Here is a 19,616-nt window from a genome sequence, read left to right as displayed (position 1 = left end):
TAATATATTTATTATGAGAGGAGCACTAACAAAGTTTTTAATTATTAAAGGATGGCACAATCTAAGCTAATTACATAATAATTAATTATTGTAGTAAGTGATCAGGGAAGTGAAGTTTTGCTTTCTCTTGTTTTAATAACAAAGACTTATTATTTGTCTATTGTGTGAACTGTTTTTAGAGTTACTTTCTTTTCTCTTCAAAGATTTAAAAAAAAAAAAAATCCTTTTTTCTTTAATACATTCTTTGATTCTTAACATCAATAAGCTAAACAAAAGAGTTTGTTTTACTAAATTTAGTTCGTGTTAATTCATTTGTTTGTTTAAATAAATGTTAAATTTAAATTTCATCTTATTTATATGCATAAAAACATATTAGTTGAAGTTAAACTCTAGAATAAGGCTTCATATTAACCGTGTGTATTAAAATAATTTATGAGATTTAAATTATATTAATTATGTCTCTGAAATTAACAAAAATTATCATATTAATTTTTAACTAAGTTTTTATCTCAAAAAGAGAGAGGGGCATAAATGGATAATGTTAGGTAGACAAAAAAAAAATAGCCAAAACTTACTTTATTTGGTATTAATTAATTATTGCAACAATTAATGAACGCTAAATAAGGCAAATTATAACTGTTTTTGGCTGATTTTCTTTGGTTACCAAACATTTTCGGACATAAATATGGGGACATAAAGAGGTGGTATCCTGCTTCCTCCAGCCATGTTCCTAAACTTGTATAAAAACGTGAAAAGGGCCAAATGATTGAAATGCAAAATAATGGTAGCTATAGAGAAATTAATTAGATTAATTTTATGGTGCTTTTTATTTGGTGTCTAATTTTTGTCTAATTTTTTTTTATAATAATTTTAAAATATTTAAAAAAATTCTACTTTTATACTTTTTAAATTTAAATTAATTATTTAACCTATTTTAATAATTAAACAACATTTTTAGCCATCATAGCAAACACCAATTAATTAAGGGCATGGATGGCAAGTCAACTATTATATAGCCTTCAGTTTTATCGGATAGTACAAGCTTCAAACTGCAATCACATCTCAATCTAGTATACTATAATATAGTATAGTATAGTATAGGGTATGGTAGTGTGGCAGTTGCAAGATAATGTTAAAAATTGTGTCCAACATCTATGTTTTATAACTCATAAATGTGGTGACAAAAAGTTTTTTTTTTTTTATCTGCCATAATTTATGTCTTCAAACAATTTAAATGAATGTAGGTAAAAGCTATACCAAGTTATTCAATTTTCAATTGTTTTCAGTATTTTTTGAATAAAATCATTTATGGTAGAAATTTAAATTGATAAAAAAAGATATAATTTATTATCACACAAGAGAATTTTTTAAGTTTGAAACACAAATGATTATATATAACACTATTTTTGGTTTGAAATGTAAATTTTTTAGAATATTAAAAATCGAATTTTAGATCTTTTAAAAAAATTTTAATATTATATTATAAAATCACATACTTTAAAATTTAAGTAAATAATTTATATCACTAATAATTCATATATAGAATTTTAATATTGGTCTTCTAATTGAATATGAAAAAGTTTTTTTTTTTAATGATATTGTAAAGTAAAAGAGAAAAAAGAAAAGAGAAGAAAGGCAAGAGCTAACAATATAATGATGACTAATAACCTCCAAGCGTGTGTATTAATCGAAATTAGTTGTAATTGAAAATTAAAAAAGGAATCAACAGCTGTAAGAAAATAAAAATTAAATGATGACCCGTTGGCGAGACTAAAAAATTTGGATATAAAATTGTTATGTGTTATTCTCAAAAATAGGAATGAGTAGTGTTGATCAAATATGGGGTGGTGAAGTCAGCATTTTCGGACAGTGAGCGATAAAAACTCATTTAAAAAATAATATTAAAAAATTTAGCCAATTCTATGGAGTCTATGATTTGGTGTCTAAATTTTACCTAATTTTCTTTTTGTAGTAAGTTTTGAATTTTTAAAAATTATTTATTTTTATATCTTTTAAATTAAATATTAATTTTTAACTCTTTTTAGTAAATAGACACCACCTTTTAGGCACTATAACATTCACAAAAAATTTTTACTTTTAAAAACTCATCTGAGCGAGAATTCATTTTTTTCTATTTTCATAAATGTAATCCTGCCGCCTCTTCCATCTAGCAGAAGTTTTTTTTTTAGCTCAAGAACAATAAAATCCTTAAAAATCTCATAAAAAATCTCCCTTCCTTTTTATTGAGTTCGAAATCTTATTGTAACAACTATAAAAATAATTTTTTTTTCTTTACCACAAAAACTAAAACCTTTTATCAAAGGGTGTTTAGGAAAAGAACAAAATGTGAAGCAGAAACACCAAGATTTATAGAAAGAGTGTTTCAGGTGTTGTTGATTTATAAACAGAGCAAAAATGGTTGAAAATAAAAGTTTAAGTGTTTGAAGTTTGAACTCAACAAAAAATAACTTTTATATTTCTCTTAAGATAATGTTATTTTTTGAAGAGAATTTTTACAAGACAATAATTTTTTTCTTTCTAGAGTCAGAAACTCAAACTGGCTCGAGACACTTAGCCACTCAACTGCGCATGACCAAAACTGAACTAATATAAAAAATAATTTCTGATTAGACGATTGCGCTTAAATATAAGCTTAAAAACATTGACTTGTATAACAAGTAATCTAAAATTTATATTAATACATATTAATTAATTACTGCAAAAAAAAATTAGACTCATTTAACAAAATTACATCCCTCCCTAATTAATTTACATGATACCAATAATAACAAATTTGGATTTAATTGAAAAAAGAGAGTATCGCATTAATTAAAACATTAATTCATATAGCTCCATTGTCCATTCCTTTTCCCCTGAATAATAATAATAAATAAATAATAACATACTTATTAGTGTTTTTGGTGCAATCATCATCATCATTCTCCATCTCTTCCTTCTATATATAAAAGAGAGAATACACTATATTTTAAGCGTTCTCCCTCTCCTTCTCCTTCCTGCTACATCAGTTTCTAGCTTCTACTATCTTAGAAGCTTTAATTTCAAAGTAACAACAATGGAAGACGTGTATTATTCGGCATTGATTTGCCAACAGGTGCGGTGTTTCACATTGTTTCTTTGTCTTTCTCTCTCTCTCTCTCTCTCTCTCTCACTTTTTTCCATCTTAATTTTATGTCTTGGTTTTCATGCATTCTCTTATACCCAATTATCTTTTATGTTTTATTTATGCTTCTTGTACATTCTTGTTTAATTCTTGTTCAATACTTAAATTCAAAATATTGAGAGTTATATATTTTCTGTTTAATACATATAGTAATATAGTGTATGTTGCATTTAATTTATCTCCTTCAATCTATCGATCATATGTTAAAATTTTCTGGAAAAAAAAAGAAGGATTAATTAGTCCTTGAATATTGCTTTTCCCTTCTTTTCATTGTTTGTTTGTTGTGTTGAACGTTCTGTCTCTCAGTGAAGATATTTTTATTTTTCTGTGCATTATTATTACATTTTCACAGGGCCCATTTTCAAACATGATAGGCTCCATAATTTCATAGTTGACCATATTTTTATTTTATTTTCTACCCCTTTTCTTTAGTTCTGGAAAATTTGTCCTTTATTAATGTCCATATTTGTTTCCTTATTTACCAAGGAAGGTTTTTCATCTTTTTTCCGTAGAACATTGTATTCAATTAATTATAGGTTATATATATATATATATACTACATGGTTATATGTGTTGTTTAATTTGTTCTTTCCTAATAAGAATCTTTGACAAAACCAAAAAATAAAAAGCTAGTGTGTCAAATCTCACTTTAATGTCTGAGAAAAAAGCATCAAAATCATGACATTGATCTTGGAATCTTCCCTAAAACAAAATCACTTTCTCTATCTTTTGTTTGTTATAGTTTACTCTATCTCCATTCCCTTAATATTCGCCTTAAATTCCAACCCGTAATTTACGTTTCATTCTCAGCCAAAATATCAGCATTGTGTTTATATCAAAGTTCTTATTTTTCAAGAGTCAATGAGTATTTTACATAAGTAAGAATTGACCCAGTTTCTGATTTTTGGTTTTTTTTCTTTTTTCAGAGAGATGAAGAATTGAGGCAGAAGCTTGAGGATGCAAAACATGAAATTGAAATCATGAAGAATGTGAAGTTGGAACTCTTGAATATGTTGAACATGGCATACCAAGAGAGGGATGAAGCAAAGTTTCAACTACAGAAACTAATTAACAATTTCATGCCATTTGATGCCAATAATAACAATTATTCTTATTCAAGCATCACAGAATCCAAGAGTGTGTCACATGATTCACTAGATTCTCCTTTCTTTGACACTGTTTCTTCTCCTGAATTCTCAAACATCAACAATGTAGTTGTTGATTCTTCCAACAACAACAACATGGGGCATTATCTATATCAGAACATGGTTCAAGTTCAAGACATGAATTTCTCAAAACATGATCCTGCTGCTGAGATTATTGATTTTCTTGCCAAAGGTAGAGTCTTGCCTCAAAAGGGTAAGCTCCTTGAAGCTGTGCAAGAATCTGGTCCATTGCTTCATACCCTTCTCCTTGCAGGGCCACTTCCTAATTGGAGAAACCCTCCACCATTGCACCAAATCAATGTTCCACACTTAACCATCAATGAGGATTATTCTGTCAATTCTAATTCCTTTGTAGAACATGGGAATTCTTCATTGCTGCAGCCAAAGCTCCTTCCATCATCACAATCCTTATTGTGTTCTTCGAATCCTCCATCGGCATGTTCGGCTTTTATGCTCAACTTTGATGGCACTGCTGGATCATCATCATCATCATGGAACAATGCACGGCAATTGAGTTCATCAAGTCCTAGTGTTAGGTTCCAAATTCCTTCAAGGAAAAGGCAAAGGCATCAATGAGCTTAATTAATTTCTATTTTTGAGAGTTTCATTCCCTGAGTCCTAATTTTTCCACTATGTAAATGAAGTTAACAGCAATCAATGTAAATGTCATATCTTGCATTTGATTATTGGCAATAGATTTTGGTTTTAGTTTAAAAAAGGTTCCTTTTTTTGTGTTCTGTTACCAAAAATAATTTGTCTTTGGATGCTAAATTTTGTTTATTGTTAACAACAGAAACACCCTTGTGCCTGTCACAAACACAATACTAATTAGTATTTAATTATGATATAATCAAAGACCATGCTTCTTAATCAGCAATATGAATCTACACTCCTTGGTTTTAACCGTCCTTAGATGCTCATATTTACGCTTTGGTTTTCACGCATATTTTGAAACTCTGTAGCTTCACTTTCATTAATCTGATTAACACAGATGTCTTCTGAATCTGCAGAACCTGAAGACACTTTTTTCCTAATTTTCTCAATTTTGGTTTTTTTATCTCCACTGGTTTACTTCTGGATACGGAATCTTCTCCTACATGTATTAAAATGCGTGATGAGATCTAGGAACCATGCTCATAGGGGACATGGAGATGGATTAGATATTGAAGATCCTTCTTCTCCACAGTTTCGAAACAGTGGTTTGGAATCTTCTGCTGTTCGCTCTCTTCCAATGCACCAGTTCAAGGTAAATGAAGGAGGAGAACACAAGCAGATTAACACAGACTGTGCCATTTGTCTTGGAGAGTTCGAAGAAGGGGAGTGGTTGAAACATCTTCCAAATTGCTCCCATGGCTTCCATGTTCCGTGCGTGGACGAGTGGTTTCGGTCTCATTCAAGTTGTCCTCTCTGTAGAACCTCTCTCTCTGTTTTGTCCTAAGGCATACTTTGATTGGGGATGCACATTTTCTACCCAACTAGCAATGGAAAGCCAACGTCATACGTAGGAGTTGGTTCTGTTTAAAGCATAGGTTAATGTGGTAACATGTATACATAGGATCTAGGAAGAACATCAAATGTTTGTTGTACTTTTGTGTTTCAAGCAGAGTGTAAAGTACAGTATAAGATTATGAATTGCAGTAGCAGCCAATTTTGCACGTCTCAAAAGTGTCGAGAGTAAATTGTGTGTCACTTATTCATCACCTTATTATGTCCATATCCTATTTAATAACAATAAATTATTATTCATTTGAAGAAAATGGTATACTGGTAAATCAACAAATGATGTTAACGTGTCATTTTGTCAAAATTAACAGCGACTTTCAATAAAGACGAACATATGACCAAAACAAGTGCAATTTGAACTACCCATCTGGCAGTATTTTCGGTGCCAGAAGTATATTCATAATAATGGCTGCTTTACAAATAAGTTGAACTTTCGGCTGTTTATAAGCTGCTGAGCCAAACGATGTTAGTGTGAATATAAATCTTGATATACAAGGAATTGTGGAATCACCAAAAATAGAGGATGACGAGATGCTCATTTTAATCAATTTAAATAATTCCTCAGTCAAAATTGAAACACTAGGTTTGCTCAGTGTCAATTACAGCAAAAGACACCAAATAACAAAGAAGAAAATACAGAACTTACCCTTCTTTCAAATGTTCCCGTCAACAATAACCACAAACTACCTAAAATATAAAAATAGCAAATTGACAATGGTGAAGTCAAGCACCAATTTAAATGATCCCAATCTTGTTAGCTACGTCCAATGCATCATAATCTGGCGTCAACCTAACATACGCTTTCTTGGTGCCATCAGGCCTGCAACACAACATTTCAGAGTCAGAAATTGCACCATACATGGCCATATTGGAATCCGAATGCAGTAAATCACACTCTAAATGGGCTTTCTCAAACTATTTAAACTTCAAAGAATACCTATATTCTGGCCAGACAAGCTGAAATAACAGACAATGTCAAGTGCGATATTTTCAAACAGTGCTTTGTGAACAGACCCTCAAATCAGTAGAACCAAAAATCAAAAGGATGATAAAAGAAACAGGTGCTTGATCTTGGAATGAATCCCAAAAAAAAAACTTGATATTAGGAAATTATAGATTAAGGTCCATAACATAAGACAAATTTAATATCCATAATCCATAATGTATTTAAACGAAAATGTATTGTCATTATAAAATATGACCCTAGAACTAACTAGCCACTTTAATTTCGAGGCAATATTGGTGCAAAAAATGACAGGTGATATGTAATAGAAATAGTTATTCCCAATATAGTAGATGCAGAAGTTATCTTCTTTTGTCTCTGAGGCAGTATAAGATGTACAAATATGCTATTTGTACACCAAAATCAACCACTAAAATCAGCCACAAATGTATTTATGTATAAATACTTGTGTGATTTAATTTATTTTCAATGTGTATTAGTAACATGTATTTTATAATGGTTGCCGACTTTGGTGGATGATTTTGGTGTACACGTGGTATAATAGAAAGATGTAATAGACTATGCATGTAAATTAAACTCTTAGCAAAACATAATACATATGTGGATAAATGATTGGTTGAGAGTGCAACATCATATTCTAGTATGTCAAGATAGTCCTTATCATATAAATTATAACATGCATCATTTTCTAAGACTAAAGAGTCCAACATGTACCTCACTTAATCTTACAATTTCAGTGATTAAAAGTGACACTAAAATCATTTTTGCTTCTAATTACTAACAAATTCGTAGCAGTATCAAACAAGCATAAACGAGTAATATCAAACAAAAAAATAATAATAATAAGCACTGAACAAAATATTCAAAAATCTGACCTGATCAGGGTGTTGACCTTCTTGGCCTGAATATCATACATCTTCTTCACGGCATCCTTGATCTTCTTCTTATCAGCGCGCAGGTCAACGATGAAGACAAGAGTGTTGTTGTCCTCGATTTTCTTCATGGCTGATTCGGTAGTGAGAGGGTACTTGAGGATCTGGTAATGATCGAGCTTGTTCCGCGGCGGCGCACTGATGCGAGGGTACTTAGGGTTCCTATCCTTCTTCAGTGTCTTCGGTCGGTGGAACGTAACCTTTGTTCTGATCTTCTTCGCCTTCTTCTTGAACGTAGAACCTGATTTCACCGCCTTCGCGGTTTTCAATGCCTGCGCCTTCGGATCATTCTTCTTCGAATTATCAACTGCAGCAAAAAAAAAAACGAAGGAAAAGAAAAGATATGAGAATTGAAATGAGAAATGGAAATTGAGAATTGAAGAGAAGAGAAGAAAGGTTGAAAACGAAGGAGATGAATGAATGTACCTTTAGCTGGAGCCATTAGGGTTTTTGGTGGAGAGATTCACAAACCTGCGCGCTACAGAGGCTGAGGAAGAAGCTTACACTAGGGTTTGGGGAGTCTTATATATGACTCCAATAGATATAAGCGAAATTACCACAATGTCCCCCTCCCGGTTCTTTCAGTGAGAATGAGAGCGGGTCGAGCCCATTTATATTATGGGCCAACAGAGAGGACCCAGGCCTAGGATAACGGTTTCATTGTGTTAAAAAATAATGAATTAATATAGATCTCTATGAACAAAAAAAAAAAAATGTAGATCTCCAAAGTCTAATCGCATCAGCAGAAATTCAGCCTAATGATAATATTGTTATATAGATGCTTATTTGATTTCCAAAGGAATATATACTTGTGGGAAAGGGTTTTGTTTGGTACGCAATGATTTTTGTAAGGATCTCGCTAGGGAGATAATGGACTATTTGTACAATGTATACAATAGGCTATTAAGTTACAAAATGAACATCTCTCATACTATCTAGAATAACCATCCGAGTACTAGCGATAATAAACATCTTCCTAAAAGATTAATCTGATTTTGGGGTTCTCCAAGGCTCGAACTCTTGACCTTTTGGATCTGGCGCTTTAATACCATGCGTGATACCACTCATCCCAAAAGTTTCAGCTGATGAGAAAAGGTAACACTAATGATTATATCTCTAATACTCTCTAAACTTCCATTGTACACATTGTATAAATATTTCATTGGCTCCGCATACTTTCCCTTTTTGTAAATAATGTGAATGATGGTATTTAGAATTGATCCAATAAAGTAAAAAAAATACTCCATCCCTAAATTATCTTATAAACCTTAATATTAGAATAACCATCTGCACACCTAGTGAATTGAACATCCAGTCATTATTAACTGTGCATGAATAAATTGAATCAAAAGAAATAACCATCCAATTAAAAATAATAAACATAATCATCTGCATACCTATTGAATTGAACATCCGACATATCTATTGTTCACATTGTTTAGTATTCTCATTGTCTACCTATACTTTTCCATATTTTAAAGTATAGGGAGACAATGAGAATTCTAAATAATGTGAACAATGGATATATTAAATGTTCAATTCAATAGGTATGCAGATGATTATGTTGATTCTTAGTTGTTTGGTGGTTATTCCTTTTATTCGGTTTACTCATGCACAGTTAACAATAGCTGAATGTTCAATTCACTAAGTATGCGGATGATTATCTTAATGTAAGGATTTAGGAAGTAATATGAGGTGGAATATTTTGTTACTTTATTGAGTCAATTCTAGAGCCCATTATTCACAAAAATCATTGTCTACCTAACAAAACCGTATCATTATTAATATTTGTGTTTACTTCAATTGGCGGCACAAAATGTGCAGCATCAATTTGCTCAGAAATAATGACATCATTGATATGCTGATTATATTTCTGTGACATTAAATTCAGATTAAAAAAAAATGAAAACATACTAATAAGCTATAACTCAAATGGCATAGTCTTCCCATACTCATTTAGAGGTCGCAAGTTTGAATCTTCCTATCTTTGGTAAAAAAAACTCAACGAGCTATAACTCAAATGGCATAGTCTATACATACTCACTTAAAGGTTGCGGGTTCGAATCTCCCTATCTTTGGTTAAAAAAAATGGTAACATACTAATTCCTAATTTGGAAAGTAATAAATTCAAATATCAAAATCCTACTGTTATTCTGCACATTGTCAATTGCAACGAAGCTTTTGATAAACTTGTACAAGACTGATGATCATTCTCATCTTGACATTAGTAAACTACCCTTCCTTGCTAACAATTTTACCATTTAAACCCTACCCTCTTACATTAGCAAATTCATACAAGGTCATGTGCACAAACTTAAAGCTAGAAGCAAAAGATCAGTCACTGAATTGAACTCATTCTCATTCAGTGCGCTCTGGAAAAATTCTGCGTGAATTCCATAACACTTTCATGGCGCCTAACTTTGTTTCAGCATCTGCAAATGTGGTGCCTGTTGCTTCTGATGGATATGGAAGCCGCAACCCTTTTTCAGCTTTAAGCTCACTAATATCCACAACATAAGTTTGTAATTCATCCAAACTCTTTCCATTCCATTTACCACGCACCTGAACTACCTTTCCTTTGCCAATCTCATCTCCTCGCGCATCTACAAGCACAACATACTGACCCACATTGCAGCGGACAGATTCTGGATGACCACTTTCGGCAGCTTCGGCTAGTGAAGGCTCAGAATTATCACCGGAAGCTATTCTTGCAAGAGTTAGAAGATCTCTTCCGGCATTGGATGCATCCCCATGATTGTCGGGCAAATCATGGGTCCCCAGCATCGACCCTCTTTGCTTGTCCACGACTTGATTGTCTCCATCTGCTGCTTTGACATCCTTAGCTGTGCGGGCTAGCCTAGCTTTTCGATTGTTCAACCTGATATTATAACCATGAAATTCCATGATAAATCAATACGTAAAAATAATTTTATCAATATCCCAGAAAATGCAAATAAATTCTAATCTCTAAAACAAATATATTGAGCTATGCCTCACCAATTTTTAAGCTGAGAAGATGAAACCTCAGAACCCTGGAAAACATAATGCAGGAAATGTTAGAGAAGAAAAATGTGTTAAAAAAATACTAATAATTAATTTTGCTGCATCTCACATACATGAAGACTTAATTTATCAGCCCATGATTGAAGTGAAGCAGCATTTCGCTGCATATCAGGCTCATCCAAGAGTGCCCTCTCAATCAACATCACCTGTTTATCATTCATTATAGTTCGCTTTCGTTTTCTCCTCTGTACAGTTTCAACCTTTTCATCCTCTGCGCTTTCTCCAACCCCAACTTTTTTATGAGGCTCAATTGATTTTGAGTGTTCGCTATCCATATGAACAACAGTATTCTTTCTTTTGGCAGAACTAGAATCTGAACCACTCGTTTCAGCATTCTGAGCATCCTTATCCACATCTCTTGCACCTGATACACTTTTCCCAGATGTAGCTTTATCTTCTTGATTTTGCCTAGTCAAGTTATCACTTTGATTTGTGTTTTCATCTCTGTTATTCTGCTGGTCTATGCCTGGGAATGCAGAATTCTCTGACACTCCCTCCTTCAGGTTACCACTCTTGTTAAGTTTAGCACGTTCTTTTAGTAAAGGTGATGAGCCTCCCCCAGTACTCAGAGCATCCTACAGGAAATCAAACTTCACTGTTAAATTCATTGTGTTGATGACAAGCTAAATGGTGCAAGTACATAATCCAAGTTGAGAATTTAGAATTGACTACATTTAAAGGAATTGCCTATTTCTAAATTACGATTAATTTTATCTGCATTTTCTTCAGCACAATAAATCATGAATATTCTAAAAACAAGTAGCTATAAGAGTCATCACAAAGTGCAGTTGGGTGTTTAAGGGAAAAAAAAAACCTTGCCCATACCTGATAACGATCGTTGTTGTGTTTAGGAAACTTATTCCAAGATAATGACTCCTCAGTTTTGCTATCCTGAACAAACTTATCCCAAGATAGTGAACCCTCAATTTTGCTATCCTGAATTTCTCCAGCATAATAGAAGAAAAGGTATTAATATATCAGAAACAAACAATATTAATAGCACATATTAGTAGATAGAGACTTACCTGACCCTGATTTCCTCCAAGAGGAGTAGTAGTTAGGGATTGTAGTTCGCCAATGAACACCCTGTGAACAATTTAAAATATATAATCTTTGAGCGTGCGCGTGCACACACAAACCACAAAAACAAAGCTGTAACCCTTCTTATGCAATTATTTAAAATTTTACAACCATTTTTTATTTAGTTAAGGAGAAAAAAATGAACTGAATATATATTGTTGAAAGAAAATAAGAATTGGATTTTGCTATTTTGTCCCCGGATATCTACTTCCCTGACAATCTGACATGCATGAGTCATCCTATACAAAGCTAATATATCAACATAAAAATAGAATTAAGCAAGGGAGAAAGTGACCTTAGAAGATGAAGATCCTCCTCATTTAAAAAGTTTGGAACCAAAGATTCTGCATGACTTAATAATGAGCCTATGAAAAAGAAAAGTTACTAGTGAGAAAGCAGCACAGTATTGCTCATAATAATAATAATTCCAAGAAAAGTATTTCAGAATAATCATTACGGAGATTCCTGTTAACAGCTGCAGCTTTACGAGAACCAGAAGTTAAAGAAAACCCAGGAAGAAGGCCAGATAGATCCATTTGCAAGCATTCTTGGACCTTGAGAACAAAAAGGTTCCTCTCCTGTTCTGTTTAGAGTTAAAAAAAGAAAAAGAAAAAGATGAATGATGTAAGTAGCTGTGCATAGATAAGACAAAATTATACTAAAATATGCAGAACATTGGCAAAGAACCGACCTTCACATATGTTGGGTACAAAACAATGAAGGTTTGCAATGACTTTGACAAATAATGATGTCCTATGATGTGCATAAGAAGCACAAGGCATGCTGTTATGGATTAGGTTCAATCCCAAAATTGTTTGATGCTGATTACTCAGATCCAGAATCCATCCAACTGAGGCATATATATCATATTCAAGAGTTGCATCCTCTTCTGTCCCAGGGAGATTAGAAGAACACCAACAAGATAAAAAATCTCCATGGGAGAGTGAAATTATTGCTGTAAGAACTTTAGTCTGGAACGAAATCACACAAAAAGAACATAATCAAACTCCATAAGCAGAAGCAAATTTGACAAAAATCAAAGAAAATGCAAAAAATATAAATTATACATGTTAACTACAACAAAGTGGCAAATTTCCCTTAAGAGTTGGTCACTTTCTCATGAATATTTGTGAGCAACTTTACAATAAAACAGAAGTCACCACCCTAATAGATTATCTCAGATTATCTCAGCCTTGTAATGGAAGTGAATTCTACATTAAAGAAAGTGCTATTAGATGGTGGGGAAAAACTGATAATGGTAACTTACGAAACAAGCTGTCATGTAAGACCGGAAGTTTGAATCATCAGATAAAATGTCAGCCAGACGCATTGCATTGAGTTGTAAAAACCCCATTGGGTAACTTCTGTCGGTATTAGTGGGATGCCTAGGATCTCTTCCAAAAGCATTCTTCAACAAATCAAAAACCTACATTATGAGAGCAATATTAACAGCAAGATCCTGAAAGGAAATACATGCACATGGTTAATGCATAAGAAAGGCAATGTTCAAGACAGGTAGGTCTAACATACAAAAGTTTGAATTGTTAAAGGCAAAAATTCTGAAGACTGTCATAGCACGAATATCAATTTAAAGATTTTCTGAAGAAATCATACTTCTACTTAATAATCCTAGGTATTTTATTTGTACAACACTCAGATCCAACCTTGGACTATGAGCAACACACCCTCATATTATATTATATTTGATGGGAGAGGTAGAATTCCAAAAACGTTGATATAATCCAAATTCATTAGTTTCAGGCAATAAGTTGAATTTGATCCAACAGTAATCAGCAATTGCACAAACAATTTGGATCCATATATCTTCAACAGGTTTGCATTATAAGAAATCAATTGGAAAACAACCTCGGATGCAATTGATTTAGCCAAATCTAAACAATGTGACGAGCTGGCAACTTCATCAAGAAAAGAAAGGTTTTCTGCTTCACACAAGCTCAACAGCTGCATAAAGAAAATTGTGACATTATTATTAATAAAAAGTATGCAAAAATTGAAGAAGCAGCAGAAGAAGGAGGAGGAGGTTGCCATTGCACAAGGCCTACAACAGGTGTGGTCAACTTTAAACAGCCTTATCCACATGACAACAGGCTGTTTACATGACTCTAACCAAGCATGAAGGTTCTTTTGTGCCAATGCTCACCCTCTAGTATGCAGAAATTATGTAGATTATATTCAAAAGCAGGGATCTATGACAGATTTTGCCACTGGACTCACAATAGATAGTACTTTAGCTTTTAGCCTCGAAATGGCAGCCACAATCCGAGATGTAAAGGATGGTTGAACGTTTAACTTCAAGATGGATCGAGCCAGAAAAAGAATGCTGCCCCTTCTACATAGTTCCTGAAATGGAAAACACATGCATTTCATATATGTACGTATAAAACAATGTGTAATTCATTCCATTAATCAGCATAATGACATCAAGCATCTTTCGTGTAGCTACGTCTCAAGTAGCAAGTTTGTAAAATGAAGTCTTTTGCGCCGTAAACTCCAACATCTCCCCATTTAACTTTAGTTTGTAGATTGCTTAGCATTAAACAAAGTAACAGACAGTATTAGGAAGAGCGGTACGTCATTCCAAATTTCATTACATAAATTTAAGGACAAATCACCAGCTCTTTAAGTGTTAATCTAAATTAGTAAATTTAAGTCTAGTTTGTAAAAACCTTATTTTTAAGCAGGCGCTCCTTAAACAATTTCTGTTGGCACAAGGACTGGAGAAATTGCAGAGAAGCCTCACACTGCTGACAGAGATGATAAACTGCTTGTTCAGCTGTTAGATTTGACTCCTCGGAAAAGTGTTTATAGATAGCTATCAGTGTAACCTCAAGATATCTAACAATCATGCGAACTGATCCAAAAGCCGCATCCATAAATATGTCAACCTGTCACAAAAGGGTTCCTAATTAACCATAACCTAAATGTATTGACCAAAAAATTAATTTGAATTTTATAAGATATCATGAGAAATAGAGATTTTAATATTTTATACAAAATAGAATATAACTGACTGGCAAATGGTTCTAGATGCATGAAAAAGTGGATTGAAATAAATGCTACTTAAATTGCCATTAAGTATTGTGAGTTTAGGAAGAAATTGTTGAGTTTTGATACCAAAATCATTTTTTAAATTGTTCTGAACAGAAGTTCTGTTTGGATATATCTGAGACTTAGTAAAAAAACCATTTTTCAGTATTTGCAGGGAAAAAAAAGGTTCTAAAAATCGGTTACAAATTATATTAATCCCCGTTTAAACATGTGTCCAATGGACACTAACGGAATAGCAATTTTAATCCGAACAACTAAAACATATGATGGAAGTGATATTGTACCTTTGGGTGTGCAAGCAATACATGAACAATGTCTTGTGATTGTGGCGATATAAACCCTGTTAGTAGATGTAAGTTGCATGCTACAAGAGTTGAATGCAAAAGGAACATATGACTAAAAGCATGGCCTTCCTGTAGTACAAACACAAATCTCAATAAAGATTGACAATAGATGAATAGAAAAGATTAGACAGCAGAAATAAGAACTGAAGAAAACCTGTCTGTAGCCACTAAGAACAATAAGTGTGTAGAAAACTAAATCAATTAGTTGTTCCAACACTCTGATATCATCAAGGAAAATCTGCAATGATATTCCAAAAACAGAAATCAAATTCAACAATCAAAGGATTAGTACTTAGTACTTAGGGTGATATTACTTGCAATATAAATTGGGTACCACAATCATCTTTCAGTGAAGAAGCATTATGAATAGAAGAGTAGATATTAACTCTGCTAAAGCTATATTTATATGTCTCATGTGGTCAACATATAGAACATATTGTTTAGACTCGTAAGGAGAAAATGAAAAGATATTATGACTCCATTTAGATTAGGACCAGTTCCACATTAGCTAGCTCACAACTCAATTCTAGAACCTAGAATTGAATTTACACTCACACTTTATGTCATAGATAGGGTATCCTAACACAAAGCCAATTGCTAGGTACACAGTATATGTACTTAAAATCCTTTATGAATTACAAGAGTATATAAGGGTGTAACCTGATCAAGTTTAGGAAGTCGGGGGGCTAAATCACACAAGGAATGCAACAGACGAATACCACATAACACGTATCTAAACATGGCTTTATCTCTGCTAGATGAGATTAGCACTGCAGTTAGGTGCAATGGAAGAGAACTTGCAAGCTTGTCCATATCAATCTGTAGAGAAACACAGTTAGACAAAAATAAACCTTATATTTAATAAAAAATAATATAAATCAAATGTTGAGCAAGAGACAACCTTAAGCAGCAATCCTTTTTTGGTAGGGTAATGAATAGTAAAGCTCTCTGCATCCCTTAAAAATTTATATAGATCCTGAGAGTGAAGCTCATGCAATTCTTTCACTGCCGATATCAAGTTTATTGCCTGTTCGAGCAAATAAATAGAACAATTCATTTTCCAGCCACTGAAAAGGTTGATTGGAAGCTAAAGAGAGTATAATGGTCCAAGTAATATTTAAATAGTTGACACTTGCCTGTGCATTACTCCGAGATGGTTCTTCCTTATCAATCCTCATTCTTGAAAATCATTATAAGGGTATGTTAGCAAAATGAATTTAAATAATGTACACACAGGTTTATAGCACAAGCATAAGAGAATTACAAACATTAACTTCGTAACAAGAGGTAACTCGTTTATCTCAAAGCCATTATTTCAAATGGAAAACATGAGTTCAAACCACAAGCATTTGAGCACCTTTTAATTGCATTATCTTGTACAGCCATTGGCACAAAAATATCTTCCCTTCTAGAAGACTGCAGATACACACTTCTTGTTGTCCTGAAATTGAAGATTAAGCTTCAAACTTATAGCATTTTGGAGCATGAAACATGACTTGCCTAAATATTGCTTAAGAAAACAACGCCTTAAAACTACTACGCACTTTACAAAGTTTCAACTAATTCTCTAAAAGAAAAGATTTACTGATCCACTACTACATGGCTTTTAATCACAGAATTCAGCTCTTCACTTCATGACCCTCTCTCTATAAAGTCCCACAAAAAGTTTTTTTTTAGGGCAAAAGAGAGGGGGGGGGGGGGCAGAGGGGTTGTGTCAAGGTTTAACATCTGTACCCACTTCAATAGATACTAATATCACTAAACACATGTACTTGTACCAAATTCCGATCTCGTTACATACAGTGATATGTGTATTTAAGAAGACTACAGATATATTATGGACATTTTGTGTCAAATCATTACCACTCCTTCAAGAAGGAGCCAGCAAAATATACCTTCCCATGACACTTTCCTGGTTAATGTAAGGTTACTATAAATTTTTTTTACTCCACTCATTTTTAACTTTTCTGAATTTATGTAAGGTTATTGTAAATTTGAGCAAGTCACCATAGTGGTATCATCTAGTGGGAGGAGAAATTAGAAAAATATTTTATAATAACAAAATTTTTTGCCAATAATAAGATTCAGCAGGGCGCTGCTGCCATCTTTCTCCCTCTGAGATACTAGTTATATATGGTGCCCATGAATTTAATCATCATCCATGTAGAATACAGTTTCTGCAGAGTAAGCAGTCATATATTTATTTTATATTTTTATTTCTAGTGAAACAGACCCGAGGGCCATGCATCTGATTGGTGTCCTCTCTAGATTTCCTAACCAAGCAAATAATGAGAATACTTATTCTTCTTTTCCTTTCAAATAAAAAGATTGTACAAAATGAAATAACTCTTACTTATATTTATTAATTCGCCACCCATATAATAACCATGGTTTGGCTTCCGCAAACCTAATGATGGAAAATAACCAAGCAAATAATACAAGCTCTTCTTTCCCTTAAAAAAAAGGAAAATAATCCTAAAACAATTAAAGAACCATCTATAGTTGACAAAACATGGGCTTCACTCTATTCTTTGGTATCTGCAACAAGTAAACATGTCCTTGCTTGCCAATTTTCCTATACTCCTTTCCGTGTGCCAGAACACTAATTTCCATTAAGCCATACCTAAGAATTTTTAGTATATGACTTACATTTACTTTAATGTCTTTTTAAATAATCTATCGTGTCAAAAGCTTTACTTGCAACTCAATTCCTTATTATAGTAAGTATTAATAGCAAATAATTTTCTCCTTCTTCTTTAATAAAAGAAGAAATTTAATTGAAACAAAAAAATAGATAAGATGCCCCTCTTTAACTAAGCAGTTAAAATCAACAGAAAAAGTACAGGGAAGAAAATGACATAAATGAGTTCACCTTAATCCCTGTCCACTCCATATCTATCAAAGACACTAATTGAAATAATCCATGTACGCAGCAGTCATCACGAAAGAGAAGTCGCAAAGTTTCATCTCATAGCAAGTCCAAGGATAAAAATCTCCATGTACAATGTTTTATAAATGCATAACTCCTATTCCTCCATTAAATGCTCCCAAGCAAAACTCAAACTCAAATTCCATTTCAACTAAGTGCAACCTCATCATGTTGCAATACCATACAAATTGTCATAGTCATATCTCTACTCATGAAATAAGTAATAATATAAGGTTGGAAACGAAGGAGCTGATGCAAGGAAGGTTCAGCTAAGCGAGAAACCAAGCTCATATAATTTTTCTTGCCTTGAACTCAATCCACATCAAGTTCCTTTAGTTCAATAAGTTATTATCAGTTATTATCATGGTTTGCTTTACTTTAAAGCGATCTATTATGCTCAACGAATTTATTAAGCTCAAATTTTAAACTATGAATTCACTCATCTCTTCAACAACACTAAAATCCATTACTCTTATGCATGTGCCACGCCTGGCTAAAATAATAATTTGGTCCGAATCTTAAAAAGAAAAATTTATAAATAAAGACATAAGCTGCTATTAATTAACTAAATTACCAGCATCATCATGAGGTTGGAAATTACGCAGAACCAATTCCAGTTGAAGTTCAACTGAATTCGATGAATTCACAGTTGACCATAAAAAAATCGAGCACTTCCGAAGTGCGAAGGGGAAGATGATTCCTAACTAAACAAATAACGTTTACAATGATTTTTTTTATCTTAAGAAAACAAAAACGCAAGATAGAAGATAGAGTACAAGCATAGGGAATTACGAACCTGAACCTGGAGGGTGAATAATGAACTGAGAAGAAAAGGCCAGTAAGGGAAAAAAAAAAAGGAGTCTGAAAATTTAAAATTGGAGAAGGAAGCAGGGAAACCACTGTCGTGTTCTTCTCTGCTCGCTCGCACCTCTCGCTCAGATTCACCCTCACTCTTTATTTTTATTTTATTTTATTTTCCCCTTTGTTTTAATTCCTTGGGTCGTCGCGCTAAGACTCGGTTCGAACCTGTGGCCGTGGGTGGGTGTGGGTATTTGGGCAGTTTTTTAAAAACTTTAATTTTGATGCATTGAAAAATGTCATGTCGATTTTGTTAAATAATTATCCGCGTGGTTAATATAAAAAAAATATATCTTACTAATTTAATATTATATAATTTAATACAATACAAATTATTTACATTAATAATATATTAAAATTAAATATTTTTTAAACAAAATATAATATTTTTTATTTTTTATTAGCAATGCGACAAAAATCTAAAAAAATAGATTAGAGAAAAAATATTTGAGGAAATACATCTTCTTAATATCAACAATAAAATTAAAGTAAAATAATATTATAAAATAAAAATAAATAATTAAATA

General features: G+C 32.7%; 3 protein-coding genes across 6 annotated transcripts; 1 reads left to right on the top strand and 2 right to left on the bottom strand.

Moving 5' to 3' along the window:
• Positions 1–3,008: 3,008 nt before the first annotated feature.
• Positions 3,009–5,040, top strand: LOC112736594 (uncharacterized). 2 transcript variants are annotated; one of them, XM_072211094.1, is made up of 2 exons: positions 3,009–3,112; positions 4,108–5,040. In XM_072211094.1, the coding sequence occupies exons 1-2, from the start codon at positions 3,074–3,076 to the stop codon at positions 4,921–4,923; spliced, it is 855 nt and encodes a 284-aa protein (XP_072067195.1). In that variant the 5' UTR covers positions 3,009–3,073; the 3' UTR covers positions 4,924–5,040. The 2 variants fall into 2 exon arrangements, with proteins under 2 accessions (XP_072067195.1, XP_025641898.1); XM_025786113.3 differs by lacking the exon at positions 3,009–3,112 and adding an exon at positions 3,775–3,969.
• Positions 5,041–6,367: 1,327 nt separating this feature from the next.
• Positions 6,368–8,455, bottom strand: LOC112736595 (large ribosomal subunit protein uL23). Its single transcript, XM_025786114.3, has 3 exons — positions 8,173–8,455; positions 7,690–8,053; positions 6,368–6,670 (listed from the first exon to the last, which is right to left on the bottom strand). Exons 1-3 carry the CDS (start codon positions 8,186–8,188, stop codon positions 6,586–6,588), a joined length of 465 nt encoding a protein of 154 aa, XP_025641899.1. The 5' UTR covers positions 8,189–8,455; the 3' UTR covers positions 6,368–6,585.
• Positions 8,456–9,856: 1,401 nt separating this feature from the next.
• On the bottom strand, positions 9,857–19,271 carry LOC112736593 (nodulin homeobox). Of its 3 annotated transcripts, none has more exons than XM_025786108.3 (20): positions 19,028–19,258; positions 18,806–18,935; positions 16,660–16,743; positions 16,439–16,481; positions 16,204–16,329; positions 15,963–16,121; positions 15,457–15,540; positions 15,243–15,371; positions 14,577–14,795; positions 14,125–14,250; positions 13,756–13,851; positions 13,157–13,315; positions 12,581–12,860; positions 12,347–12,472; positions 12,185–12,254; positions 11,835–11,895; positions 11,635–11,745; positions 10,863–11,384; positions 10,744–10,778; positions 9,857–10,624 (listed from the first exon to the last, which is right to left on the bottom strand). In XM_025786108.3, the coding sequence occupies exons 3-20, from the start codon at positions 16,686–16,688 to the stop codon at positions 10,105–10,107; spliced, it is 2,895 nt and encodes a 964-aa protein (XP_025641893.1). In that variant the 5' UTR covers positions 16,689–16,743; positions 18,806–18,935; positions 19,028–19,258; the 3' UTR covers positions 9,857–10,104. The 3 variants fall into 3 exon arrangements, with proteins under 3 accessions (XP_025641893.1, XP_025641894.1, XP_025641895.1); XM_025786109.3 differs by having other exon boundaries at positions 18,806–18,931; positions 19,028–19,215; XM_025786110.3 differs by lacking the exon at positions 18,806–18,935 and having other exon boundaries at positions 19,028–19,271.
• Between the last annotated feature and the right edge of the window lie 345 nt (positions 19,272–19,616).

This window comes from Arachis hypogaea, chromosome 13, assembly GCF_003086295.3.
Source record: "Arachis hypogaea cultivar Tifrunner chromosome 13, arahy.Tifrunner.gnm2.J5K5, whole genome shotgun sequence".
Taxonomy (NCBI): Eukaryota; Viridiplantae; Streptophyta; class Magnoliopsida; order Fabales; family Fabaceae; genus Arachis; species Arachis hypogaea.
This window is presented reverse-complemented; position numbering and strand designations above follow the sequence as displayed.